The sequence below is a fragment of the Rana temporaria genome, chromosome 4 (genome assembly GCF_905171775.1).
Source record: "Rana temporaria chromosome 4, aRanTem1.1, whole genome shotgun sequence".
NCBI lineage: Eukaryota > Metazoa > Chordata > Amphibia > Anura > Ranidae > Rana > Rana temporaria.
This window is the reverse complement of record NC_053492.1, coordinates 218,907,882-218,926,224: the sequence shown is the minus strand read 5'-3', so window position 1 is coordinate 218,926,224 and position 18,343 is coordinate 218,907,882. Positions and strand designations below refer to the sequence as shown.

General features: G+C 47.9%; 1 protein-coding gene across 2 annotated transcripts in view; it reads left to right on the top strand.

The window, feature by feature from the left end:
• ZNF451 (zinc finger protein 451) overlaps positions 1-18,343 on the top strand; it is a 75,068-nt gene that overhangs the window by 32,009 nt on the left and 24,716 nt on the right. Inside the window, exons 10-11 of one of the 2 annotated variants that reach the window (XM_040349889.1) lie at positions 1,494-3,094; positions 14,983-15,126. In XM_040349889.1, the coding sequence (XP_040205823.1) occupies positions 1,494-3,094; positions 14,983-15,126 (1,745 nt within the window). Of the gene's footprint in view, positions 1-1,493; positions 3,095-14,064; positions 14,487-14,982; positions 15,127-18,343 lie in introns of those variants that run through there. The other variant, XM_040349890.1, reaches the window with a different exon arrangement.

Below are 18,343 nucleotides of genomic sequence, written 5' to 3'. Positions count from 1 at the left end.
CGCAAGAAAGTCACCAGACTCATCTATGCAAGAATCTGGGGGGTCTTTTCGCGCTGGTGCTCCGCGAAACAGATCTCCTACCCTGACATCCCCGTCATCCTGGATTTCCTCCAGGATGGGGTGGAACTAGGCTTAGCCACTAAGACCTTGAGAGTCCAAGTTACGGCCTTGTCCTATTTTTTGGACAGGAGCCTTTCTGGGGATCCTCTTATTAGGAGGTTTCTGACAGCCAGGGACAGACTTTCCCCTATAAAAGTCTCTAGAGTTCCCCCTTGGGACCTCTCCCTAGTCTTGAATCAGCTATCTAAGGCACCATTCGAACCTATAGATAGTATTCCAATTAAATTACTTTCCTTTAAATTTACTTTTTTGTTGGCTATCACGTCTGCCAAAAGAGTTGGAGACATGCATGCTTTTTCCATTAAGGAACCCTTTCTTCGGGTTTTTGAAGACAGGGTGGTACTGAGTCAGGATCCTCTGTACCTGCCCAAAGTGGCAACTAAGTTCCACAGATCCCAGGAGGTAGTCCTCCCTTCGTTTTGCGCAGATCCCAAGAATGAGAAGGAGGCTACTTTTCATTGCTTGGACGTAAGACGTTGTCTTTTGATTTATTTAGAGAGGGTAAGTGAGTTTAGGAATTCCCCTCATCTTTTGGTTAATTTTTCTGGTCAGAAAAAGGGTCAGCAGGCAACAAAAGCTTCTATATCCAGATGGATCAGGCAGGCTATTTCTTTATCCTACACCTTAGCGGGTAGACCAGTTCCTGTTATCAAGGCCCATTCCACCCGATCACTGGCAGCCTCCTGGGCAGAAAGAGCAGGAGCTTCCATAGAACAAATATGTAAAGCGGCGACCTGGTCAAGCCAGAATACGTTCGTCAGACATTACAGAGTCGAACTGCTGTCACCGCAAGATCTGATGTTTGGTAGGAAGGTCCTACAGACGGTGGTCCCGCCCTAAGGTAGGCCCAAAGATTGCTTGCTTTTCTCTCAGCGTGCCGTCCTGGAAGACGAGGGAGAAATGACCAGTTACACTTACCGGTAGCTGGATTTCTACGATGTCTTACAGGACGGCAGGCCTACTTCCCTCCCTGTTATTTACTGCTATTCGGAGTTATTTTTTATTAGGTCCTAGGACCGTGTTCTAATAGCGGTTACTTATCTACAAACTGAGGCACATGGGAAGGGTGGGGCCTTTTAACCTCTTTTTTGATTGTGTTTCCTGTCAGGTGGCCAGTCTACTCTCAGCGTGCCGTCCTGTAAGACATCGTAGAAATCCAGCTACCGGTAAGTGTAACTGGTCATTTTTCCAGACTCTACTCAGCACTCAACAAAAATCCCTATCTTCTATCCCTATGAAACTAAGTTATTACTGGTGTTTGGTTTTAATTTCACCTTGCTCCATAGCTCATTAGTTCATAGCTCATTAGTTGTGTGTATGTATTTTTTTTTTTTTTTTGCTCAATTGTCTTTTTTATTTTTTTATATATTTAGGACGCTATGTCGAAACGCTGGTCCTGCTTCAGTTTCAGAAAACAGCATAGCTGATGTTGCATCTGTTTTCCAGCTAAAGGCTTTCTGCCTGACTTGTAAACAAGGTCTAAATGATAAACCACGCATTGCAAAACACATCACAAAAGCAAGTCATAACGTCAAGAAGATTATTTCTATAGAGGAGTCCATTCTAGCATTTTGCTACCTAAACGAAGGAACAAGAACACCTTCTGACTTCTGCCTGTTGGCCTCTAATGCTAGATTGAACCACTTTATGCTTAAAAGAGACTTAAACAATACTGATGACGGCATTGTTTTGTCAAAGCATGTACAACAAAATGAAACTGGTGGTTTAAAAAAAGAGGCCGATATAATGGTGACTGCTTGGTTCTGTGAATGTTCTCAACAGTTTTCAGCTGAAAAAGATGCTGAAACACACATTATGGCAGCCAATAGGATCTCTCACAAGTGCATAGTTTGTGGCAAGCTCGCTGATGACCTCGCCATTATTCGCCTTCACATGTGCCGATTTCACGGTGGTGGGCGCTTGGACAGTTTTCTTTTTTGGTGCCAGATGTGTAAGGTTGAGCTGGCAAGGACTGAAAATGTGTTGATGCATATTATAGATTGCCACGGTGGTCATTCCTTTTACTATGAACAGGAGGTGCCAGAGGAGCAACCAATTTCCTTAGAGATTGACCCAAGATCTGAAAGTCCAGCAAGTAATGCATCCCCATCACCACAGCAGTCTGAGGGTTTGTGGCAGTGTCATATTTGTGAGGAGACTTTTGATAATGAAGAAACGGTTCTACAACACTGCCAATCCTTAAGCATTCACCAGTTTCATAAATATTGCTGTGACACCTGCAAGAGGAAGTTTCTTAAAATGGAGACTTTTCTTCGACATTGTCAGCTTCAGCATAATGGGGACATAAACGTGAAATATTTCTGTGGGCTTTGTAAAGATCTCTACTATGATGAAGAAGCTGCCTTCCTTGGCCACTATGAGAGTTTTCACGCTATGGACTATAGTTATGTACCAAATCAGGGGCAATCAAATGTTAAAATTCCAGATGTTGCACCGACCACATGCAGTGAGCCTGAAAAGCATCTGACTTGCGGCTGTCTGGAAAAATATTCTCTCAAAACAACAAAGAAGGCAGATGGCAAACTCTGCTTGGATAGACTGTTTGGGAAAGGAAACCTCTGGTATAGCTGCTGTTTATGTCGTGCAACTGACCAAACCTTTGAAGGCATCAATGCACATCTTTGTAAGAACGAGGGGCAGTCTAGTGACAGAAATTTTGTTGTTAAGTGCAGCATTTGTTCGAAATCTTTTTTAAACCCAGAAAGTGCTCAAGATCACTACCATATGAAACACTGTTTCTTGAAAGAGCCAAGTAAGAATTATAATTTCAAAACTGATGAATCCATAGGTGAGGTGTTTACATTTACAGCTAGTGGTACTTCGGTTAGTAAACCACTAGCAAGACTGAAGCACACAAAAGAATTTCATCGCAAGGCTGAGACGAAAGGCAAAAGTCCCCCTGAAAAAATCCCACCAAAAACTGAAGTTATGGAGATAGAAAACCGTGACACAGGTATTACACTTTGGTTAATACTAAAATGTGATTCAATTGTTAAAAAAATGAATATTTATCAAACGTGTTTGAAAGAAATGTTTGCAAATCTGCTTGCCGCTCCTTACTTTCAGTGACTTGGAATTCAAAAAAAAAAAGTTTAATGCAGGAATAGGGCTACTACTTGACAAGTGTAAGTAGAAAAAATTTTAGTTAATTGGAGTCTATAATCTGACAGCACCAAGCAGAGGGCTTTTGTAGTTTTCCTAGTGTTGGATTTGAAATTGGCCCAGAGAAAGTTCATTCTGGATGTTTAATCCTTTTTTATTATTTTTTTTTTTCCTGGTATATAGACCAGTACAGACATATTAAAGGTGTTGGTATAGAGCAGGGATGTTGCAAAACTACAAGTGTCATGCCTGTGGCTGTCAGTCTTGCTATGCCTCATGGGACTTGTAGTTCTGTGACAGCTGGAGGTCCGCTAATTGTATATCTCTGGTATAGAGGCTAAATTTACCTATAGCTAGCTGCCATCACCATCAATAGAAACATGCTATATCCAAAAGCCAGTTCATGAGAATACGGACAGAATTGTGACTTTGAGGACTACGCAGGCTAACATCTTGAATAGTAGGTTTATAGAAAAAGGGTACCCAAAAAAGAGAGTGCCAGGTGAGTTGGAGAGCTTGCTTTGGGGCAGGGGGGCGCCCTGCAACCCCCCACCCCAAAGCACCTTGTCCCCATGTTGATGAGTCAAGGGCCTCTTCCCGACAACCCTGGCCGTTGGTTGTCGGGGTCTGCGGGGGGGGGGGGGTTAACGGAATTCGGGAGCCCCCTTTTGATAGGGTGGGGGGCCGGGATCTGGGGGCCCCCTTATGTGAATGAGTATGGGGTACATCGTACCCCTACCCATTCACCTGGGGGGAAAAAGTGGCAATAAAAACACACTACACAGGTTTTTTCGGCATAGGGGGTTCCCCTTGAAATCCATACCAGACCTAAGGGCCTGGTATGCTCCTGGAGGGGGAATCCATGCTGTTTTTTTATTTAAAATTTGGCATGGAGTACCCCCTCAAGATTCATACCAAACACAGTGCTTGGTATTGGCGGGGATACCAGTCGGATCCCAGACAGAGAGGACATTGTCGCTTATTTCTCGCGCTCGGTGCGATAGGAAAATCAGTTTTTTCCTATTGCAGCGAGTGCGAGATGTATAGTATCTTGTTGCCGAGAACCAGTACGATGGGATCGTGCAGGAAACACATTCTCGCGGACGGGTACTCTATCAGGAAGAGGATAATGAGTCAATCATTGCGAGACTTCTCCTCTGTGCCGTACAAAGGGGAAGATCGCTCAGTCATTTCCTGTCAGGCTAGGAATGAATTAACGGCACAGTTTAGGTGCTATTAATGAGGGGCAATACTGCGCAATCGTAAAAATACGATTTTAGGTGGAAATACAGCTGTGAGTACACTTTCACAGGCAGCGATTAGCTGCCTGTGTTATCTTCTATATGATGAGATTAAAGGGTTAGTAAAGGGAAAAAATGTTTTTCCTTTAAAATAACAAACATGTTATACTTGCCTCCACTGTGCAGTTCGTTTTGCACAGAGTGGCCCCGATCCACATCTCCTGGGGTCCCTCGGCGGCAGTCTCTGGTCCTCCCCGCAAGTACTGACCACAGTAATGCGAGAGAGCTTGCATGGTGGTGAATAATTGCGGGCGCGCTCCCGTGATAGACAGTGGCCATAGCCGCTCACTGTATCACTCGGCCCTGCCCCTCGGCGCGCCGTGTCACTGGATGTGATTGACAGCAGCGCCAGCCAATGGCTGCGCTGCTCTCAATCCATCCGCTCTAGCCAATCGGCGGCCAGGCTGAGCGGCGAAGAGGATCTCGGGACTGAGCGCGGGACTTTCGAGGGGTCAGGTAAGTATAAAGGGGGCGGCAGCATCAGATGGTTTTTCACCTTAATGCATAGATTGCATTAAGGTGAATTTTTTTTTTTTTTTTTTTTTTTTTTTACTTTACAACTCCTTTAAGTTGTCTTGGAGGGTTTACACCCACTTTAAGGTGGCAGGGACCTTAGAGAGGCAATGGTGGTGGGACTCACCTGTGGAATGTATTGATGCTGGTGAAGACGTATGGAAGATACACTGATTGCACAGGGTTTTTGGAGAAAAACGCATGTGAAGAGATTAATTATATATCAGACAGGAGGCTCATATCTTATGCATTAATCTTTCTTTATTAATGCTCACAGCAGAATGTATTTCTAATAACTCAATGTAAAAAACTTTTAAAACAAACTACCACACTCAGCAGTCCATATAGTCTCTAGCCACACCCCTCACGGGGACCTCCATAAAAGGGGAGTGCTTGTGGTGGTTCCTCCTCTTTCTTTCTGCTCGCAGCATCAGATAAGATAAGTACTTTGCTTCATTAATAGTATTTTCCACAGCTAGGGAGTACAGGAGTTTTCTGCCCCTATTACTTCCTATTGCTTCTTAATTGTACTCTCGGTATATATATTTATATATATTTCTTATTCCATATTTTTTCCTTATTTCTTCTTCCCTACTGTCTACTTGACAGTATTCTGTACCTTCGCTGTTACCCTCGTTTTTTCATCTTCTATACTGCTTACTCGTAGCGGTGATCGGGGGTCTGTCCAACCCCCCCCCCCTCGCCGACATCGCAATTATGCCCTACTTGCCACCGCTTCGTTCGGCTTATCAATAGCCTAGCGCTGTACCCTATCGCCGCCATTTCCTGGGGGAGGTTCCTTCTTCCTCCTCTCCTCACAGAACGCGTGCGCGTACGGGGGGCGGAGCTTCCGTCGCTCGCCCATTCATCCAATCAGCACCCAGCGGCCGTAGTCTCGCGAGACTTCGTTCCCGGGCCGCTGGAGGTCTCAGGCTCCCCTCCCCTCCGGCGCCTACGGAAGGGAGGATAGGAGGGAGCCTGCTGACAAGCATTTTAGGTGCCAAATTTCTCTTTGCTGGCTAGGTAAAGGACTCATACCTTAACCACACACACAGACCATTGTCCCCATACGGCGGTATAATAACAAAAGCTATTTACTCAATATCACAGTATTGTGCAATCACTTCTCCCCATTACTGTGCCACTTTTACCTTTAAAGACTAGTATGTCTGAACCCAATCAATTAACCCCCAATGGGGATATGTCTTCCACAGGCAATTCCCATACTTTAAGTGCCTCACAGCTGCAGGACATAATTCACATGTCCATTCAGGCTGCCCTGGCCTCCGCTGCCCTATCCGCCTGGGCTCTACAGCCCGCAAATAATCCACCACTACCGCCCCAGAGCGGTGAACCACCTACAAAAAAGGGAAAGGTCTCGCACAAGAGGAAGCACACCCTGGTGGTGCATGACTCCCCGGCAGGGGAAGTAAATAATTTGCTACAGGTAGCCCCCACCACGGTCTACCAACCCCAGCATCAATCTGATACTTCTCGCCCCCTGGACCCCAGGGAGACTCAACAAAAGGGGTATAGAGCCGCTAGAAGGGCTAAGCCAGATTCATATGTTGATTCCTCTGAGGAAGATTTGGCCGACCCTTCTGAGGGGTCGGACGTCTCAGACTCCGGATCATATATTGAAGATGCTGGGGCTACAGCGCCTGACACAGCCGCCACTCCTGCCACGCAGGACGAGGTCCTCCTGGACGCCCTTGGGGAACCCTTTTTCCACCCGGACGCAATTACCCATCCACGTTCTGGGGAATGGACTCCCCTGCCACACGTTTCACAGTACGTGGAACTGTGGGCTAGGAAGTCCTTGGATAGAAATGGCCGTAACAAATTGAGGGCTGAATGTCCCCAGACCCTCCATACCAAAAAAGGTTGTAGCCACCCCTGAGGTGGACCCGGTCTTAACGAAATATCTCCTAAAGACGGGAACATTTCAAAAGAAGGGCATTGAACGATCCTTCCGGTCAATACAAGACCGCGTTCTGGACCTTATGGGTCCGTTGACTAAAATCCTCAACCTGTCCGAGCAAGCTGCGGCTTCTGGACAACCAGTTGACCTCCCGCAGCTTAGAGGTTGGGCACAAAGAGCCCTATGCCTGGCCGGCACTGCCAACACGGCCTGCTCTGTGGAAAGACGCAGGTCGATCCTCATGCGCAGGGGTCTCCAAACTTTTTACTTCGAGGGCCACATTGTATATTTTACAGATATTCGCGGGCCGAAAAAAAAAGAAGCCATTTATAAATTACTCCTCAGCTATGGAATAGAGCAGAATTTAAAAAAAGGCTGCCATTAGTAGGGCTGGATGGTGCACCTGTATCCTCCGCCCGCACCTAAATGCCAGAGCCTCGTGCACCAGGGCCAAATATTAAGTGTGCATGAGGCCTTACATCAGTGTTCCCCATCAGAGCCCCCTCCACATCTACATCCCCATCACCACATCCCCACCAGAGCCATCACCACATCCCCATCAGAACCATCACCACATCCCCATCCCCATCAGAGCCATCACCACATCCCCATCAGAGCCATCACCACATCCCCATCAGAGCCATCACCACATCCCCATCAGAGCCATCACCACATCCCCATCAGAGTCATCACCACATCCCCATCAGAGCCATCACCACATCCCCATCAGAGCCTTCACCACATCCCCATCAGAGCCTTCACCACATCCCCATCAGAGCCATCACCACATCCCCATCAGAGCCATCACCACATCCCCATCAGAGCCATCACCACATCCCCATCAGAGTCATCACCACATCCCCATCAGAGCCATCACTACATCCCCACCAGAGCCATCACCACATCCCCATCAGAGCCATCACCACATCCCCATCCCCATCAGAGCCATCACTACATCCCCATCAGAGCCATCTCCACCAGAGCCATCACCACATCCCCATCAGAGCCATCACTACATCCCCATCAGAGCCATCACCACCAGAGCCATCACCACATCCCCATCAGAGCCATCACCACATCCCCATCAGAGCCATCACTGAATCCCCATCAGAGCCATCACCACCAGAGCCATCACCACAAACCATCAGAGCCATCACCACATCCCCATCAGAGCCATCCCCATCAGAGCCATCACCACATCCCCATCAGAGCCATCACCACATCCCCATCACCACATCCCCATCAGAGTCATCACCACATCCCCATCAGAGTCATCACCATCAGAGCCATCACCACATCCCCATCAGAGCCATCACCACATCCCCATCAGAGCCATCACCACATCCCCATCAGAGCCATCACCACATCCCCATCAGAGCCATCACCACATCCCCATCAGAGCCATCACCACATCCCCATCAGAGCCATCACCACATCCCCATCAGAGCCATCACCACATCCCCATCAGAGCCATCACCACATCCCCATCAGAGCCATCACCACATCCCCATCAGAGTCATCACCACATCCCCATCAGAGTCATCACCACATCCCCATCAGAGTCATCACCACATCCCCATCAGAGTCATCACCACATCCCCATCAGAGTCATCACCACATCCCCATCAGAGTCATCACCACATCCCCATCAGAGTCATCACCACATCCCCATCAGAGTCATCACCACATCCCCATCAGAGTCATCACCACATCCCCATCAGAGTCATCACCACATCCCCATCAGAGTCATCACCACATCCCCATCAGAGTCATCACCACATCCCCATCAGAGTCATCACCACATCCCCATCAGAGTCATCACCACATCCCCATCAGAGTCATCACCACATCCCCATCAGAGCCATCACTACATCCCCATCACCACATCCCCCCCAGAGTCATCACTACATCCCCATCACCACATCCCCATCACCACATCCCCATCAGAGTCATCACTACATCCCCATCAGAGCCATCACCACATCCCCATCAGAGCCATGACCACATCCCCATCAGAGCCATGACCACATCCCCATCAGAGCCATGACCACATCCCCATCAGAGCCATCACCACATCCACATCCCCATCAGAGCCATCACCACATCCCCATCCCCACCAGAGCCATCACTACATCCCCATCAGAGCCATCACCACATCCCCATCCCCATCCCCATCAGAGCCATCACTACATCCCCATCAGAGCCATCACCACATCCCCATCCCCACCAGAGTCATCACTACATCCCCATCAGAGTCATCACCACATCCCCATCAGAGTCATCACCACATCCCCATCAGAGTCATCACCACATCCCCATCAGAGTCATCACCACATCCCCATCAGAGTCATCACCACATCCCCATCAGAGTCATCACCACATCCCCATCAGAGCCATCACCACATCCCCATCAGAGCCATCACCACATCCCAATCAGAGCCATCACCACATCCCCATCAGAGCCATCACCACATCCCCATCAGAGCCATCACCACATCCCCATCAGAGCCATCACCACATCCCCATCAGAGCCATCACTACATCCCCATCAGAGCCATCACTACATCCCCATCAGAGCCATCACCAGATCTCCCACCACACACAGTTTTGTCCCCCCTCTAAACTTGTTTCCCCAGCCTCCTCCCTCTCTCCCCCCCCCCCCCCCCCCCCCAGCACGTTATTTTCCCCCATCACTGTCTGTCTGCAAGTTTCCCTGTAGATCAGCGTGTTCTGTGCTGCTTCTGAAGAGCTGGCATTAGAGCAGGCACGGCACGCTGTACTTCCCGGCTCCCGCCCCTTTTACACAGACAAGCTGTTACAGCTAAAATGAAACTCAACTCTGGTGGAGGAGCTGGGAAGTGCAGCAGGTCTGCGCTGAAATCCCTCAATGCCTGTCGGAAGGCAAAGCAAGCCGTCCCTGCAGTGAGTCTGACTGAAGCTGCGGGCCGGACAAAACGTCCTAGCGGGCCGGATGTGGCCCGCGGGCCGTACTTTGGAGACCCCTGCTCATGCGCCTAGATCCCCAGCTCTCACACCTGGCGGAATCCGAGCCCGGCCCGTCGGCTGAGGGCATGCTCTTTGGGGACATGGTGATCAAGGACATAAACAAATTTGTAGGATTGTTCCCCAGCCTAGACAAGGCCCAAAACTCCTTAAAGAGAACCGGGGCCAACAAGGTTTTTAACAGGGCCGGCAGAAATAGAGGCCGTTCTGCCGGCCGTTCCACTTTCTGTAGGCCGCAGGGCAGACCCCCTGCTCAATACCAATACCAGGCTCCATCCTATTCCGCCCCAGTGGCACAACCGGCGCCCTTCTTCCCTCCCCGAGGCAGACCCTGGCGCGGACGCGGTTACCCACGATCCCGACCTACTGGTGAGTATGCCTTACACCACACTCAATCACGTTCCTGTGGGGGGTCGTCTGAGGTATTTTACCTACGCCTGATCTGCGATTACGGCAGACGCGTGGATTTTAAACTCAGTAGAAGGGTTTGTTATAGACATACTATCCCCACCGATTCTCAATATAATTCCTCCCCCCATTCGGTTTGCAAGACGAAACTGTCTTCTCATAGACAAAGAGATACGAGACCTGCTGACCAAACAGGCTATTGTAGAAGTGGACCCTTCTTCCCCAGGTTTCATAAGCAACCTATTCCTGGTACGCAAAAAAGGGGGAGGTTATCGCCCCGTGATAAACCTCAGGGGCCTAAACCAATATGTCAAGTATCGACATTTCAAGATGGAGGGAATTCACTTCCTCCGAGACCTTCTCCATCCTGGAGACTGGCTCGTGAAGGTGGACCTAAAAGACGCATACCTTACGGTCCCTATACACCCAGAGTCACAACACCTACTTCGTTTCCCGTGGAAGGGCAGGATGTGGCAATTTACTTGCCTCCCGTTCGGCCTGTCGTCCGCCCCATGGTGTTTCACCAAACTCATGAAACCAGTGGTGGCAGCTCTGAGGAGCAGAGGAGTGCGTCTGATTATCTATCTAGACGACATTCTCATCATGGCCTATTCCAAGAGTCAAGCCCTCCTCCACATGTCTTGGACAATATCCCTTATACAGAAACTGGGCTTTATAATCAATCACGACAAGTCCGTTTTGATCCCATCCCAGCAGATGGAGTTTTTGGGGTTTACGGTAAACACCGTTCAATCCACCCTTAGTCTCCCCAAGACCAAACTTGCCCATATCCGCAAGGAGATTCGATCAGCACTACGCAGAGGCTACCTTTCTCTCCGTACACTGGCACGTCTAGTGGGCCTACTTGCGGCCTCTATCCAGGCCATCTTTCCGGCCCCACTGCATTACAGAGCCCTTCAGAGGCTCAAAATTATGCACCTGAGACAGGGCCTCAAATATTCAGACGAAATCCCTCTATGCCAAGAGACCACCGAGGAACTGAGATGGTGGCTTCACCACGCCGTCGAATGGAATGGCAGAACCATCTTCAACCCCAGCCCGGACGTCGTCATAGAATCGGGCGCCAGTCGCCAGGGCTGGGGCGCCCGGTGCGGCCTCCACAGGAGGGACGTGGTCCGCATCGGAAACCTCTCTTCATATCAATGCGCTAGAGCTGTTGGCAGCCCTGTTCGCTGTCAAGAGTTTCATGCCCCATACTTCCACATGCTGTATTCTATTTCGCATGGACAATGTGGCGGCAGTGCAATATGTCAACCGCCTGGGAGGCACCAAATCCAAAACTTTGGCGTATATCGCGAAAGATTTCTGACACTTTTGTCTAGCCCACGACATTACCCCTATAGCGGAATACATTCCGGGAGTCTCCAACTCGGTAGCCGACTGGAACTCTCGATATCTTCGCGACTGGAGACTGGATCGGTCGATATTTCTTCAATTGCAGCGGCTCTGGGGACAGCTATCCTTAGATCTCTTCGCCTCCCGCCTCAACCACCAACTGCCTCGCTTCTTCAGCTGGAGGCCGGACCCGGAGGCATATGCGGTGGACGCTCTCCACCAACCCTGGCCGGAGGGAACACATTACGCATTCCCCCCTTTCCAAATAATCTCCAGACTTCTCCTACGGATAACCAACCTGGGAGCAAGTGTGGTGCTGATTACGCCGTGGTGGCCGACCCAACCATGGTTCCCTCTGTTGCTGGGGATGACTGTAGACCTTCCCAGGCTGATTCCCCATTTCCCTCACCTCCTCACCAGTCCGAACGGGGATCTTCACCCCCTGATTCTGGAGAACAACCTACCACTTCTTGCGTGGTTGGTCTCGGGATCCCGACCTCAGATAGAGTCCTTTCAGAATCAGCTCAGAATCTCCTCGCCCTGGCCTGGGCCCCCGGGACTAGATCGGCATATCGATCAGCCTGGAAGCGCTGGGTTCGTTGGTGTGATCAACGGCAGGTTGATCCCGTACAGGCCCCTATATCACTTGTAGTGAATTACCTGGCGGATTCGTTTGAATCCGGTAAGTCGTACAGCTCTATCAACATCTATCGGTCAGCTATCTCGGCCTATCACTGCCCCGTGGATTCTTTGCCAGTTGGCAGACACCCGCTGGTGTGTCGTCTTTTACGAGGTGCAAAGTTTCAACGTCCCCCTAGGCCTAGATACCAAGCGACCTGGGACGTTTCCAAGGTGCTTGATAGGTCCGCGTTGTCCCCCCAACTGGCGAACATATCTCTGAGACTTTTATCCATAAAACTAACGGTCCTCCTTTGTCTGATTTCCATCAAGAGAGTGTCAGATGTTGGGGCTCTAGACATCTCCAGGCGACAATTTTCGCCACAAGGTGTTGAATTTTCCATAGTACGCAGGACTAAAACCGGTATCCTCTCGGTCTTTTATCCTTCCTTTCCGACTCATCCGCTCCTCTGTGTCGTCCGTTGCCTACAGGCATACGAATCTCAGACCTCTTCTCTGCGTCCCGCGGGCTCTTCTCAGCTCCTTGTGTCCTACGTCAAACACCATCTTCCCGTCTCGTCTGCCTCTCTGGCACGCTGGGTGAGAACCGCCATGGAATTGGCAGGGATCGACGTTACCCTGTTCGGTGCTCACTCCACCAGGGGTGCTATGGCTACCAAGGTAGTCGTATCAGGAGGCTCTCTTTTCGATGTCTTGAGAGCAGCGGATTGGTTGTCAGGAACGTTACTTACAGAGGCCGAGATGCCAAGGGCGGCTCACCTTTTGCGACTCGATGCGATCCACCCGCTGGGGTTTGAGACAGAAGGAAGGACGCACCAAGAGGCACCGGGTCCAGTGGCAGGAGGGAATCCAAGGTGGACCGGGAACTGGATAGCCGAAGCTCACTGGAGGCTGTTCAGAAGCACACAGGAGATAGTCCAAACAGAAGGTGCTCAAACAGGAACAAGACTGAAGAATAATCCAGAGAACAAGCCGAGGTCAGGGGTTGGAGCAGGTAGGGTATCCGAAGTTCAAAGCCAAGGTCAGGGGTAGAGAAGTCAGACAGTCCAAAGTTCAAGCCGGGGTCACAGGGTTGAAGAGAGCAGCAAGCCAAGGGTCAGGTAAACAGGATATCCACAGATAAGGTTTCCAGCAGCAAACACTCCAAACACTGACAACGAACCAGCAATTTGCAAGGAGGAAGGGGCTGGCTTAAATAGGCCGCTCAGGCCACTGATTGGTCCAAAGTAGCACAAGTTCAGAACCAGGCTCCGACGGACAGCAAGAAGAATATCACTGAGCAGTGGCTCAGAGTCAAAGACCTGGACCAGCAACGGAGAGGCCCTGGGTTCAATTCCACCCAGAGCCAACTGGGGGACGACCACGCCTCGCTGTCTGTTTGGCACGGTAGCGATCGTGACATTGGTCTTCGGAGACCACATTCCGCCAATTCTACTTCAGACCTCAGGACCACATCTCCATGTCGATCCTCTCTTAGAATTATTGTATATTGTGTTTAATCATATCTACATGCTTGTGATACTAGCTTTGAACTTGCATACGATATGAGCCTCCTGTCTGATATATAATTTGAGATTTTCCTTTCTTGTGACGGAAAATATTGATTATATGAGGACAGGAGGCGAGTATCTTCCCTCCCTACCCTCCCTATTACGATTGTTTGTTTTTTCATTTTCGCAGGTTACTGAATGCCGACCTGGATTTTACAGACGGGTACTCCAGTTTGGAGGATGATTGGATCCTGCCTTCATGTTGGAAGCAGCTCTCTTGAGAACCCCTGTTGGGATCAGTTGTTCCTGGAACCCCTGTTGGGTCACGGTTAGTGGTTGGCTTCCCCTCGGAAGCTGTCGGACTTCGATCGGCCGGTCTGGACTCCGGGGTTGCGCTTCGATCCTCCGTTTTGGTGCCGTTTCTACCTTAAGAAGTCATTGCATCAAGAAAGAGGAGGAACCACCACAAGCAGTCCCCTTTTATGGAGGTCCCCGTGAGGGGTGTGGCTAGAGACTATATGGACTGCTGAGTGTGGTAGTTTGTTTTAAAAGTTTTTTACATTGAGTTATTAGAAATACATTCTGCTGTGAGCATTAATAAATAAAGATTAAGGCATAAGATACTCGCCTCCTGTCCTCATATAATCACAAGCTAGGAAAATCTCAAATTTTTCAGGACATTTGTCTGTTGTTCATATGTTTACGCAATATTAAAGATTTGGACTATGGTTCACATTTTTACAATGTATGCACAATAACACAATTTCTATCTTAATATATATATTTTTTCTTTTCGTCGCCTAATTTTGGCTATAGCCTCTGCAACAAAGATTCAGGGGTAATGTTGCGTACAGCACACAGGATAGAGGCAATCTAACATATGGTAAAAATACAGACACAGTGGTGTTGCATGGCACTTTTTTATTTGTATTCCATTTGTTCACATGTGAAGCTACAACTGAACATAGGTCATTGCTTCCTTATTTTATTATTGGGTTTGTGCAGAGAATATTTATTTATTTATTTATTTATTTATTTTTTACATACTTTAGGTTTTTTTTCAGTGAGAAATCAAAGTAATGACAAATATACAAATCTTCCCCTCTAGAACTGCAGGATTGTGAATTACCAGATTTAGATTTCCTCGGAACAATGACCCACATTGTTTTTATTGACTTGGACAATTGGGCCCAGTTTTTTACTCGTCTGCCAGGATACCTAAACCAGGGAACATTTGTGTGGGGATTTCAAGGTGAGCTTTACTTTCATTTTGCTTTTGTTTTGTTTTTTTAGTTTAAGAATAAAAACACATATCGCACATCCTCATAATCTCTTGTATTTGGAACAGATGGAGTACACTTGTGTCTTAACAGACTGTGCTGCATTACATATCAAAAGGTCCTAACAAAACAATGCTCATGAAAAATTGTTTCACTTAGTGCAGTGGTCTCCAAACTGCAGCCCGTGGGCTGGATGCGGATGTTTCTTGTATTTATCCAGCCCTTGGGACATTACTCCCCTCCCTGTCAGCAACAGTGGGGCATAGTTCTTGCCACTCTATTTCTCCAACTGACAACAACGAATGGGGCACTATTCCTTCCACTGACAACAGTACATTTTCTACTCCCACAAGCCAGTCTGCCGCCCCCGCCCTAAGGTTTGAAGGACCATAAACTGGCCCTTTTGTTTGGAATGTTGGAGATCCGAGACCTAGGGTCATATACTTGGTGTTCAGTAAGCTGCTCAAATTAACACCAGGAAAACTCTGCATCACTATGAAATCCATGCTGTATGTAATTTTCTTTATTTAAGCCACTGCATAAATCCTTAAAGCGGTGGTTCCCCCTTAAAAACAACTATTTTTTTATTCCACTGGCCCCCCACATTACAATCGAATTAAGGCTATTATTTTTTTTTTGGCTGCTGTACATACCTTGATACAGCATCTTCACCCGTGCATCCGTGTTGCGAGTCCCACGGGAGTGGGCGTTCCTCACATGAGTTTGATTGAAATTTTTCCCAAAAACGAGCTCCCCCCTGTCGCGTAAGCCGCGTCACGGTTGGCGAAAGGAGCCGAACGGCGAGTCGGCGCTATACTGCGCATGCGCATCGCCGTTCGGCTCCTTTCGCCAATCGTGACGTGGCTTACGCGACGGGGGGAGAGCTCGTTTTTGGGAAAAATGTCAATCAAACACATGTGAGGAACGCCCACTCCCGCGGGACTCGCAACCCGGATGCACGGGTGAAGATGCTGTATCAAGGTATGTACAGCAGCCAAAAAAAAATAATAGCCTTAATTCGATTGTAATGTGGGGGGCCAGTGGAATAAAAAAAAGTTGTTTTTAAGGGGGAACCACCGCTTTAAAGTAAATCTGTACACAATGTTAATACAAAGTTATTTTAACCACTTCCCACCCGGCCTATAGCAAAATGATGCTCGGGCAGTGGTTCCGTTATCCTGACTGGATGTCATATGGCGTCTTTCAGGATAACGAACTGGCACGTGCCCATCGGTGGTGTGGTATGTCAGTCTGACACACCGCGCCACCGATCTCAGTAAAGAACCTCTGACGGAGTCTCTTTAGCACGTGGTCAGCTGTGTCCAATCACAGCTGGTCACAGTGTAAACAGGAAGAGCCATGTATCGTCTTTTCCTCTATCGAGTCTGCATGGGGTGTGTGTGCTGATTGATTAGACCCCCACCACTGATGGCCACCAGGGATGCCAATCTGTGCCCACAAATGCAAATCAGTGTTCATCAGTAATGCCTGCCTGTGCCTCTGTAACGGCTACCCACTGGTAGTGAGGGGTATCGGCCGTTGGAGACGTCCTTTTTGCTGACAAGTTATGATATGCAGGTACCGCCGGTATATCCCATCGAACGCCCTTCCAAGAAACGAGACGGGCTACGTTTGCAGAGTCAAGCAGACTGACTTTTTATGCCACATTTTACCTCCTTATATCTGGTTACAAACTGTACAGAAACAAATGACCCCCCCCCCCCCCCCCCCACCCAGGGGGGGCTTCAATACACATACTTTGAAATAATGACATTCCCTTGAGCCAATCAGTCGCTAGACGTTTTGGCTCCTATACTTAGCTTGATCAGACAATAGAATTCAATTAACCTTTTAAAACAATTATCACTCACACATAATCCCCATCAGCATACACCTCACAGGAGGCTGTTACCTACACAAAAGAGAGTTCATTAGCTATGCAAAGGGAACATTAGCATTCAGCAGTGAAAGAGACCCTTGTCCAATTAACCCTTTGAGCTCAGAATACAATGTGGTACATCCAATTGTGACAAGCCATGCAGTTCCTTGTAGTCCTCCCTGCATAAAGATTATAAATGTCCAGGCAGCATGCATAGGTCTGTTACAGCCTCCTTTTATCAGTGATGCCCATCAGTGCAGCCTATCAGTGTTGGCTATCAATGCATATCGGTGCCACCTCATTGGTGCTGTATTATCAGTGCCCATCAGTGGAGTAGATAATGTATTTTTTTACAGAATTTTATGACAGAAACAAAGAAATTATTTTTTTTTTTTCTCAACATTTTCTATTTTTATTTTTTTAGTTATTTAGCAGGGGAAAAAACGCAGAGGTGATCAAATGCCACCAAAATAAATCTATATTTGTGGGAGCAAAATGATAGAAAATGTGTTTTGTGTACAGTGTAGCATGACCGCGCAATTGTCATTCAAAAAGCGACAGCGCTGAAAATTGGCGTGGGCAGGAAGGGGGGAAAGTGCCCAGTATTGAAGTGGGTAACAGACTTGCTGGGATAGCTAAGTAATATGTACAGTAAAGGTTGCTCCTGGCTGCCTCCTTGCTGACATGACCAAAATCTCAAACCTATGGTTACAAAATCTCTGCTGAACAGAATCTCAACACTGATCCTCCTTGCGTCAGATTATGTGACCAATAGTCCAAGCTTTTGCTTGTGCATAACTTTAAGACAATGTTACAGCTCTTCTTTTACTAAAATAGCTTTATGATGACATTTGCATTTTAGTCCACGTAAACAGTTACTCCACTTTTGTGGGAAAAAATATAGAAGATAAAAAAAATATAGTGTGTATATACAATTGCGACACAAGCCATGTCATTTTATTATTAAACATTGCCTTTCCTTATCAGTCTGCAGCGCTGTAATTTTCTGTGGTGTGGTTAATTTTATTAAACAGATTAACCAAATATTGTGGTGACAAATTAGTAAGACGAGCCTGCATACCAAAAGTTGCCTTTATAATGGCTTCTTATGCCGCGTACACACGACCGTTTTTCATGACGTGATAAATGCAATTTTTTTAAATGGTCATTAAAAACGATCGTGTGTATGCTCCAGAGCATTTATCTCGACATGAAAAATGGGCATCAAAAATTTAAAACATGCTCTAAATTTTCGTGTTATTTTTCACGTCGTGAAAAACGGTCGTGTGTAGGCTTTAACGACGTGAAAA